The sequence below is a fragment of the Prunus dulcis genome, chromosome 3 (genome assembly GCF_902201215.1).
Source record: "Prunus dulcis chromosome 3, ALMONDv2, whole genome shotgun sequence".
In the NCBI taxonomy this organism is placed as follows: domain Eukaryota; kingdom Viridiplantae; phylum Streptophyta; class Magnoliopsida; order Rosales; family Rosaceae; genus Prunus; species Prunus dulcis.
In genome coordinates this window covers 9,846,039-9,857,677 of record NC_047652.1, presented here as the reverse complement: position 1 = coordinate 9,857,677, position 11,639 = coordinate 9,846,039, and the positions used below count along the sequence as shown (strand labels likewise).

General features: G+C 38.8%; 1 protein-coding gene across 2 annotated transcripts; it reads right to left on the bottom strand.

Annotated features, from left to right (window-relative positions):
• Window positions 1-6,760: 6,760 nt before the first annotated feature.
• On the bottom strand, window positions 6,761-11,108 carry LOC117622439 (ubiquitin-conjugating enzyme E2 36-like). Of its 2 annotated transcripts, XM_034353107.1 has the most exons (8): window positions 10,867-11,108; window positions 10,737-10,764; window positions 9,823-9,909; window positions 8,927-8,985; window positions 7,699-7,740; window positions 7,537-7,610; window positions 7,267-7,364; window positions 6,761-7,009 (listed from the first exon to the last, which is right to left on the bottom strand). In XM_034353107.1, exons 1-8 carry the CDS (start codon window positions 10,900-10,902, stop codon window positions 6,972-6,974), a joined length of 462 nt encoding a protein of 153 aa, XP_034208998.1. In that variant the 5' UTR covers window positions 10,903-11,108; the 3' UTR covers window positions 6,761-6,971. The 2 variants fall into 2 exon arrangements, with proteins under 2 accessions (XP_034208998.1, XP_034209000.1); XM_034353109.1 differs by lacking the exon at window positions 9,823-9,909 and having other exon boundaries at window positions 10,867-11,083.
• Window positions 11,109-11,639: the final 531 nt, after the last annotated feature.

The window sequence follows — 11,639 nt, the reverse complement described above, 5'->3', positions numbered from 1 at the left end:
CCTCTCTCAAAGTGCCAAATCAAGGTGTCTGGTGGGTGTCTAAAGCTTAAAGGGATGTTTCGAATGCAATTCACTTCCTCGGGCGAGAACCAAGCTTGCAAAAGGTCCTCCCTCCACTGCATAGTGACTGGATTAATAAGAGAGTTCACTTTTGCCTCCTCAAACCCCTCTGCTTGTGGTGAGGAAACTTGGAAAGATTCAGAATTAGGGAGCCATCGGTCTCCCCATATACGCACACTGTGGCCATTCCCGATTCGCCATCGAGATCCCTGTTCAATAAGGACATGTGCTTTGCATAAGCTTTGCCAAATATAGGATGGGGAGTGTCCGATTTGTGCCTCTAATATAGAGCAATTCTTGAAGTAACGGGCTTTTAGGATGCTTGCCACTAAAGCGTTTGGGGTTTGAATCAAGCGCCATAACTGTTTTGCCAAGAGCGCCATATTAAAGGCATATAGATTACGGAAACCAAGCCCACCCTCCTATTTGTGCAAGCATAATTTGTTCCAGCTGAGCTAGTGTATTTTTCGTTGGCCATCTTGCTCATCCCACTAGTAGCAAGCCATCACTTGTTGAATTTCGTTACATAGACATTTAGGGATGAGGAAGCAATTCATCATATAAATAGGCACAGCTTGTGCCACCACTTTTAGGAGAATTTCTTTCCCTGCAAAGCTTAAAATTTTGCCTTCCAACCTTGTATTTTCTTCCAAATGCGTTCCTTAAGAGAGTTGAAACATTGCCTTCTTGATCTTCCCACATGAGTAGGCAACCCCAAGTAAACATCATGCTGGTCAACCCTCTTAACTCCCAGAACTGCAGCTAGGTTATCTTGATCAGTACGGTCCATATTATTGTTGAAGGAGACACAACTATTCTCCAAGGGTATTTTCTGGCCTGACACCATTTCATATTTTTGGAAAATAATGCTCAGTTGTTCATAGTCCTGTCAGTTGACCCGTAAGAACAAGAAGCTGTCGTCAACCAAAAAAAAGGTGGCTAACAGACGGAGCCCCTCGGTATAGATTTACTCCATGAAGTAAATTACATCGTTTCGCCTGCAAAATAAGACTTGAGAGAGCCTCAACGCATAGTAAGAATAAATATGGTGAAATGGGGTCACCTTGTCTCAGTCCTCTCTGTGGAATTACATAACCAACTGGATTTTCATTCAACATGAAACAATACGAAACCGTCGTCACGCACTCCATGATTAATTGGATCCATTGTGGGGAAAAACCCATTCCTTTCATTAGGGGCTCCAGAAAACTCCACTCTACCCGATCATATGCTTTACTCATGTCAATCTTGAGAGCCAGATACCCTTGTCGTCCTTGATTTTTCTTATGCATCGTGTGTAGCAATTCAAAAGCCACTATTGAATTGTCTGAGATTGCATGGCCTGGAACAAAAGCACTTTGAGTATCACTAATCAGAGCAGGAAGGATTGCTTTTAGGTAGGTGACGAGCACTTTCGCCCCAATCTTATAAAGGACGTTACATAGACTGATGGGACGTAATTGCATCATGTTCTTCGGTTCATGGACTTTAGGGATGAGGGCCACATGTGTGAAATTTATCTTCTTTAGTAATCTGCCCGTTTTGAAGAAGTGCAAGACTGCCGCCACCATATCCTCACCTACAATCTGCCAATATTTTTGATAGAAAAAAGGAGAGAAGCCGTCTGGGCTTGGTGCCTTAGATGGGTGCATTTGGAAAAAGTGCAAATTTAATTTCTTCTGGAGTAAACTCTGCCGACAGAGCCTGGTTCATCTCCTCTGTGACACGCCCCCTTACATCATCCACTACTTCTGTATATTCGAAAGACCATGTGGAAGAAAACAAGTGCTGGAAATAATTAACCACAGTTTGTGTTAAACCTTGCTCTGTTGTCTGCTAATGTCCATGCTCATCTTCAAGCGCTGAGATAGTGTTTCTTCTTCGGCGGCTAGAGGCTTTGTAATGGAAGAATTTTGAATTGCGATCTCCCGCTTTCAACCAAGTGGCTCTTGAGCGTTGTCGCCAATACACCTCATTTTTTCCATTAGAGAATCAAGCTACTTCGTAAGCTCATTTCGTAGCTCCACTGTATGATGTGATGGCAGTGCTTCTAGTAACTCAGCCAATTTCTCCCGTGTAATTTTAATTTGGTTTGACAGGTGGCCAAAATTGCACTCACTCCAGCCCAATAATTGGTGACAAGTGCATTTAAGCTTTTCCATAGTTGTAAATGGTGCAGAGCCTCTACAAGTACGTTGCCAACCATCTTGGATTATTTGCATGCAATTTACATGTTCAGCCCACATCTCCTCAAAGCGGAATAACTTCTTCTGTCGCCCATTCAATAACATCTTTTCACTAATTATTACTTTAAAGGGCAAAGTGATCAGACTTGGTAGGATTTAAATGAATGACCTTTGTACCAAGAAAACGAGAGCATCAATCTGCTATAGCCAATGCGTGATCAAGGCGTATACGAATTTCCATTGGATTATTTCGCCACCATGTATACTTTGGCCCTGTGTAACCCAAGTCTTTAAATCCGCAAGTATCAACAGCTTGTCGAATTCTAAGCATCTATCCCTCTCTCCTCATTCTCCCACCAAGCTTTTCATCAGCTCTTAAAATCTCGTTGAAATCACCACAACATAGCTAAGGCAAATAATTTGTCGCTCCTAATCTTCTCAATAAATCCCATGATCAATGGCGCTCCCAAGTAACTGGACACCCATAAAATCATGTCAACCGCCATTTACCTTGTACTCCAAGAATCTCCACCTCAGTGTCATATGGTTTGTACCAAAAGAACGAGCTGTGACCTCCTCCGTCCACATCAAACATACCCCTCCAGATGCCCCCCGTGACTGTCTACTACTATACTCTGTCGGAAGCCCAATTTTACACGAATCTTTTCCATAGCACTTCGTGAGCAGTGTATTTCACATAGAAACACAAGTTTTGGATCCTCATTACGGATAAGACACCGTAATGCTTCAACTATCCAACGGTTCCCAAGCCTTTGGCAATTCCAGCTTAGTAGATCCATTGAGCCTGGCAGGGCTGATGCTCGTCAGCCTCCACCGTTTCTTGTTGCCATACAGAAGAACCAAAAGATAAGCAACGTTTTTTTTGGATCAGGTAATGTCTCAAAAACCCTAACCCCTCGCAGGCCTCGTTTGCCGTTGTAATTTACTTCTCCTTCTGGTCTTGGTTCCCACTTGTGCATACTCCTTTGCTTCTTTATTCTATGTCGGGATTTCCTCTTGGCTTCCAACGATATCTGTTGAATAATTGGCCCTAGACCAAACGGGTCATCTTGGCCCACATCCTCCATCCGTGGCCCATGTTCCTTTGTGACAAGCCCAAAGAAGTTGGAGCACGTGGTAGACATAGAAAAAACCTTCCTCATGTAACTGCCGAGTCGGTTTTAATGTCCTAGCAGCTCCCCTTATTGAATTCTCCTCATATGGAAAGATGGCCCTTGAATCCTTTGATTCATCATCAGCATTAACTTCAAGCGTTATATTCAAATCTGGAAGAGGGAATTGAGTCCCCTCAGCAGCCTCCAATAATGGGATTTCCGCATCTGACATAATGACATCAGTAACCGCACACCCCACCATAAATTGTGGCAGTTGCGAATCCTCTTGATTCTTGTCCACGTCAGCCCTAGCCTCCTCACCACGCCGCCGTCTTGCACCAACCGCCATCTCTTCCTCGTCTTGCTCCTAATCCTTGACCGTTGCTGGAGTACGCATGGACCATGGCTTAGAGGCCAAACCAAACCGGTGTCTTGGCAGTCGACGGTAATCTAGCCCAAACACATCTTCCTGAAACCACTTGCCATATGGTTTGTCAAGATCCGTCAATTCCTCACCTGTATATTTAGAGCACTCCTTTTCCATGTGATCCAATCTGCCACATAGGTAGCAAGTATGTGGAAGTTTTTCGTATCGAATCTCCACTCTTACAACCTCATCTATACCATCACCCAACTGAACAGTCAGACATCACCGAAGTGGTTTGGTCACATCCAGCGCCACCTGGACACGTAAATAGCTTCCTGCACAGACCGCCCCGTTTACTTTGATAAGAGGTGATATGGTCCCCCAGCACCTCCCCAATCTGTCTTCCCATGATCCGCGTCATGAACGCAGGAGGGAGCCCCTGTAGCTGGACCTAAAATTCCTACTTAATCAACGGAATTCTAGAAGGTTGAACCATATATGCCATCGGCCTCTGCTAAAACCACAAGGAAATGGTTGAAAGTCCATGGACCTCCACCCAGTATCCGCAGTCTGTCTTCCTTTGTCAAGAATGAGAACATGAACAAGTTTTCCTCCAGCCTCCCAATTTGAACTCTCACCTTGGGTCGCCATAAAGCAGTCATCGTGAGCATGAAGGCCTCCGGATTGAACGCCTTATGTGTAAGCAATTTGCCGATGAGAAGGAAGTTGGAGGTCCTCAACTTATGCACTAAACCTTGTTCGACCACCACCTCCTTTTGCTCCTCCGCCGTTTGGGCAAAACGATTAGCAAAATCTGTCACCATTTTTTCCATCAAGCACAGTAGTGTTGCACACCCAAACTAGAGCCACCCAAGCGTTTGTACCAGCACTCTGCAGTCTTGACATGAACTGGAACCACCTTAAACCTTGTACATAGCCTACACAGCCGACGTCAAAGAGATTTATCTCCTAGCGTATTCTAGGTAGTCCTAGAAACCTAGACTCCCTCCAAAATTTATTAATCAAGAAATTGCTCATTCCCATTTCTTAATAACAATGATGAGCACATATATTGTTTATATGGATAATTCTCTCATGCCAAAAGTTTTTACAAGTTCTCATAATTGGTACTCAGCCATCATTCTTCACTTGAGTTCATAACATTCATCTCATTAACTCATTATTAGGGTGAGCATCATTTGGTTTGGTCCGGTTGATCTCTCGAATCAGAATCGAAACCAAAACAAACAAAGTTTGATTTGATTTGGTTTTCATACAAGTGTCTAGAGGAACATAAACAAACTAGATCTATACAATTATGGTTTGGTTTGGCCGATTTTCGGTGTGGAAGAAGAGAAAAAGAGGAAGAGGTGAATAAGAGAGAAATAGATGAAGAGATAAAAGAGAGAGAGAGAGAGAGAGAGAGAGAGAGAGAGAGAGAGAGAGAGAGAGAGAGAGATAAATAAATACGTGAAAAAGAGGGAAAGATGACGGCGCAACAAGAAGAATGGCTATGGTTCACCGAAAAGAGAAAGAAATAGGTCTCGAGTTGTTATTTAGTTGGGTATAAATTGGGACTAAGACATTTGGGTATCACTTGGGTTAAGGTATATCCAAATATTACTTAAGGTTACTAATGTTTAAAAAAAATATTAATTAAGCTTACTAATAAATTTGGATATAAATTAATGAGTAAACTTAACATAACCAGTTCGTTTTATTTTGGATCGATTTTCCCAAAGCAAGAATCAGAACAGGAACTGATCCAAAATGATTCAATTCGGTTTCTGAGCCTAGGTTAACTTTTTTGGTCATCACAGTTTATTTTCAATTTTTTTGAATCCAGTTCGGCTCGCTTCACCAATTCATTGGTTTAAATGCTCACCCCTACTCATTTTCAACCACCATCATCTCCTTTATACACTTACGAAAATTCTATTCGTGGCTTGAGTGCAATTTTGTCACCATATCAACCAGATGCCTTAAAGAAACACCATTACTCCTGCAACTACCTATACACCTAAGTTCTTTTCCCTTGAGTTCAATATTGGAATCATTGACTCTACAAGTGGAAGGGATCATTCGTTGAAGGACAAGAGTTCAATTCCTCCCTGTAACTTCAAACTTATTGGGGCCAAATACTTCAACAAACAAAAGGTCTAATAGCTTTTTTTTTTTTTTTTTTAAAAAAAAAAAAAATCATGAAAATAGATATGAATCTTGCTAGGGACTTAGGTTATGGGATCTTTTATTTTATTTCCACAGTTTCTGCATGGGTAAAAAGAGGTACTGATCCAATCAGTTTCACTTCCAAATAAAAAGTTCGAGGGGCTATAATAATCATATCAAATTATTACTATTTGAAGGATGGATTGGAGGTTCTTAAATCTATAGAATCTAGTGACGAACCCAATACAACTTGCTCCATGGGTTTTAACTCTAACAAAACGCGTGCCATTAGTGGATCTGAAGAATATGAACTCCAATAAAATTTGCCATCATATTCATTCCAATTTAACTAGCCAATGGAATTTAGAAGAACGGTAACCTGTGCATGAACGGCAATTCTACTTTTGAAGTTGTGGTGGAAAGACGTGTTTGGAAAGACTTTGTGGGAAAAAAAGAGCAAACCACTAGAGCCTGTTCTCCCCAGGGCCACAAGCTACACAACCATCGCCATCACCGCCACCACCACCACTGTTACCAAATATCATCACCAGAGGCACCACCCAGCAATAGCTCTGCCATGGCGCCTAGACAAAACGCGCGCAACAGTGCATCCACTCAATGGACGAGATAATATACTTTGCCAGCTTGGTATTTTCATTTGAGCACCTTAGTACAAACAAATTGACAAAAATTCATTTCCTAATAACCAGAAGAAAAAGAAAAACCCTAAACGCTTCAGAAAATATCAATCACAATCTGTCATCGGCCTCAGAAACCAAATGTTGTTTTTTCAAAACAAAGAACTTACGGTATAATTGAGATACTAATCAACATTGGCAACAACCAACACATTTTGAAACCCATGATTCAAAAAATAGCAATTGAGATCTACCTTGGCATTATGGTCGTACAAAGTTTAAGCTAGCCTTTGAGGAGAATGAAAGTGATTATCAACAAGGACTGATGGGCTTGAAAATCTCCATGTTTAGTAGTACATATGTTATAAGACTAAAGGCATACATTTTGTTCAACATGCAATCGAAAAATGAAATTCTGAGCAATAAGCTCTCGTCATTATTCACCACTTGCATACAAACGGGTCCACTCCTTTGCTGCATAATTCAAGGGAAAAAAGAATTACTACACGTAACAAAAGTATTCTGCAAATACAGGTTAAAGGTACGGAATTTATGTTCAACAAATAGAGTAAAATGACAAAAGGATGAAATAGAGAAAAATTTCGAAGCTCTGTACAAAGTGACAGATTTGATAAGCCTCTGCTGCCGTTAGCCACGAAACTTTTAAAATTACACGGGGCTAATATCCCAATATAAACCAAACTCGAGAAGTGGAACATAATTGATAATACCTGTTTCAACAGCTTCTGCTTCATTTGTCTTCCAGTGCTTTGCAATGTTCTCGGAAAGTGGATCATCCGGGTTTGGAGCACTCAGAAGTGCTTGGATGCTGATCCAGTGAAACATAATAAAATTGTGTTACTAGTCACTTTATATATCATGACACAGGAACATGAGAATACAGAGATAACATATTTTAATTTATTGTGAGAATTAACTTCTGTGAGATCCCATTTCAGAACAGAGCTGAAATGTTGTATTCTGGTAATGCAAAATGTCACCTCAGCAATACTGTTCGGATTTGGAGGGCTGGACTCCATTTGTCCTTCAGGATATCAAGGCATATCCTCCCAAGCTGCCAAAAGAAAATCCTTCCTACTAAGAAACATCAGAGTTGAAACAATGGAAAGGAGTGAAAGGAGTGAAAGGAGAAAGCTACTTGCCTTATCAATGTTGGGATGATATATTTTGGTGAGGAAACGAACCTGTCAAGGGGAAAAAGAATAATAGAGGACAAGACACTGTTCAGCATTTGACATTACCAAAACACCTAAGGTGAGCTGACGTAGTGCTAAGAGAGCAATATTTTTATGGAACCAAAACCAACTTCCTCTTTACAAAATTTCAATCACAAATAAAATGTCTATAGGCCAAAAGCATGAAACTCAGCAACTGAAGGTTAGAAGATATGTAAAGTATCAGTTTCAGTAAAGTTATTAGATAAACCAGAACTTGGACACTCAAGTCTACTTTCATATTCCCAAATTTAATAACGTTTTGCATGAATCCATCCACAAAGCATATGGGGCTACGTGCACAGGTCAACTTGGCAACTGGAAAAGTTCACTGTAAGAACATAATAGAGAACATACATATATATTTGCTGACAATAAAGTAACTGTTTTTTATACAAAAGCTGTACATTGTACAAATTAATGGAAGTGACCTGCCGAAACCAAATTTGATCACAAGAAGTATGTTTTCCAATACCATTGGCATATTACAAACCTATACCATAAAAAACCCTTTCATATTATTTTTATATTTGGTGTAAGAACCTGATTTCATAAATAAAAAGAACATTTCAAACAGGGAGAAGTTGTCATTGGACATGCTTGACTACTCAAGTACAACTGCGAAACAGTTTTGTAAAAACATCCTAACATTACATAAATGAATCTAAAATACAGCAGCAGTCCAATCTTTTAAGCTCGAAAAGAACTATACCCAAACTCATAAAGATACCAACACCAAGAAGAAAAGGCCACACTTGTTTTGCCGATAAATTAATATGTTCATGGAACATGCATCGGCGCACACACACCTATTATAAATTCTAGATGATGGACTATGAAACACCTTTTATTAGAATCTCGAGGTAGCACAAGCAAATATTATGAAGATGAAAATGTTTCAAAATATTATTCAAATTAAAAATACATAAATCAATAATATCACATAAATAAGAATTCTAAGGGTAAAAACTCTTAACTGTAAAATGGAAAGGTTGGGGGATGCAAGTCAGGGAACAGTTTTACTTCCCAAAACTAGACAACCATCTGAATTAATAGGAACCCCATGACTGAAACTTTCAACATTACTAATAATGAACATCTATTAAAACACAAGTATCAACATATGATATTATTTTTCACCCAATTACATATTTACCTTGGGAGGTGCCATTGGATATTCTTCGGGCAAAAACAATTCCAACTTGAAAACCCCACCTAAGTAAATCAACATATAAAAGAATATGAAAATGGCATACCATGAGGTGATTATAAACCTAAGTATCTAAGAAACAAAGTGATACAATTTGTTGTACAATTGCATAAAGATAGGTAACTCTTTAATGGCTATGTTTGATACAGATACAGTAACATGTTAGAGAAGGTTGCCCAGCAAGCAAGTACATACTATGATTTCAGAAAATTTGGTGGCATTAGAATGGCCAATGCAATTTGTAAAGAGAATTACAAAAGGAATACTAATATCTGGCTAGTCGATAAGTACAATTTATAAGTATCACCTGTATAACAATCAATAAAACTTTTGAACCAAGAAGAAAGACTTTCTCTTCCTCATAGAATCCATCGGCACACACTCCATTATTTTAAAACAAACCCTTAATTTGAGTTTAAAGAAAAGCAATTAGAAGAAAAAGGAAGGCAAGTGAAGAGGGAAAGACTAGCCATATCATCCTTGTGTCACAGCCACACATTCCCTCCTTATTCCAGAAGAAAATGTAATCCAAAATCTACGGATCTATAGAAACATTTCATGAATTCTTGAGTTGCAATTAGTTCTTGTGACAATCACTTACATTAGTCATGTGATGATCACTCACAAAAGCAGACAAATACTATTTAAAGGTTATCATATGCAGAAATTTCAAGTTAAAGTTTAGATAATATTAGGAAGAAATAGCAATACATCAGCAGACATATTGAAGAACAAACTTTCAGTTTCCATCACAATAAAACAGAAAGTAAAAGGTGAAGATTAAAGGGGAAAAATCCTTCACTGGAAAAATTAAATTAGAGAAATAATGTGTGCCTAATCACCTTCATAAGGAGATTGAGCTGGACCAAGAATCATTACGTTAAAATATCGCATGTTTTCTTCTGAAGGAGAAGCACTAATGCCCGGAGCTGTAAAACAATATCATTAATTTGATGAAAAATCATCACAGAAACTTTGAAATTTGAATGTCAAGGTACCATAAATTCACAACCCTAAACTAGAAGGCTTAATTAATATTATTCCATCATTTCTAGACACTTTTAACATGTATATGAAGTTCACTACTACCATACGAGGGAGATTGTAAGAAAGAGAATATGAATCATAGCATAGTGATGACAAGGTTGACATAGGGTACCCAAACTTAGAGGCCAAGGTAAGCCTTAAAAGTTAAAAGGGTGCTGTCATACTATGCTCACAAAAGGGACTACCAGTAGTCATGACTCACGAGAACACCTACACAATCCAAAAATCAAACATACATATCTGAAATCTAAGTCAGTTGGATCAAACACATAAGGTGAATGGGAATCCTTTGACACAAATCAATACATAGGTATTTCCCCTGAATTATTATGGCAAAAAGGATGCACAGTTTCCATGTGTCCGTAATTCGAAAAAGTAACCATACCTACTATTTACGGTTTTGGTCTTAAGTTGCCTTTAACTAATGCAGAACTCAAAATAGAAGTGGTTAATTCATTTGCCAGACAGAGGCCCAGGAAACTCTCCTAACAAAAGGCATTTTTTCTTGTTTAACATTAAATCTAGAACCTACTTCTCATAAGGACGGAAGCACCCATAATTATCCAAAATTACAACAATTAAAGTGTAAACCTAAGAACTCCACAGCTATATCTAAATTATTACCATAATTTAAGTTTAAACAACAATTTAATACATATATAATATGTGTGTGCGAGAGAGAGAGAGAGAGAGAGAGAGAGAGAGAGACCTGGTTCACTGAGAAGCCTCTGCGTCTCCTAATGAATCAGAATCACAGGCAAATCATAAGCGCAAAATCAAAAACCGAAAATGAAAGATTAATTAAATTTATGGAGAGATCGGAGGGTTTAGAAGTGAACCTTGATAATTCTTCGAGGGAGATTACTGTTCGCCATCAAGTCTCTTCTTCTCTTTGGCAAATTACTATTCCAGACGAGGAAACACAGAGATGCAGAAGAGAAGAAGACTCGGAAGATGAAAGAAGAAAACGAAAATCTGGTAAATTGGTAATATGGTTTTTGACTTCGAACGAACGCTTCAATCTTGCAACCCGCCTCTGCAATTAATTTTTTTTTTTTTTACTTCCAATTATACCCTTGATATGTTGACGCCAGCTTCTCAATGCAATTCGTACGAAGTTAAAACTAGAGAATAAGTCAAAAATGGAATAAATGAATATTTATGTCTCCCTTAAAAGTCATTTGCTTTGCCTATAAATAGGCATTATATTTGCTTGTAAACACACACGAATGAGAGAAGAGAATAGAGTGAGAGTCAGAGAGAAGAGAAAGAGTGAAGTCTATCTGAGGAGAAATTCTGTCAGTGTAAACACCACAAAGAGAAATATAATTCCACTCCCAATATTACAGTGGTACTTCTCATCCTCTTATTATTCTAGTTTTATAACACGTTATCAGCACGATAGTCTCTCCTTTTATTTCTGAAATTTTTCCAACTCAACACTATGTGGTTATTTCTCTGTCTCCTCTCTGTCATATGTCTACTCTCACTTTACTACTACAACGACATGCAAACTTTCTTTTTTGTGTTCTCACAATTTTTATGTTGTTTCATCCATGCTTGTTTAATTTACTTCTTTGTAACGTAATTTGGAATGGCGCGATTTTTTATA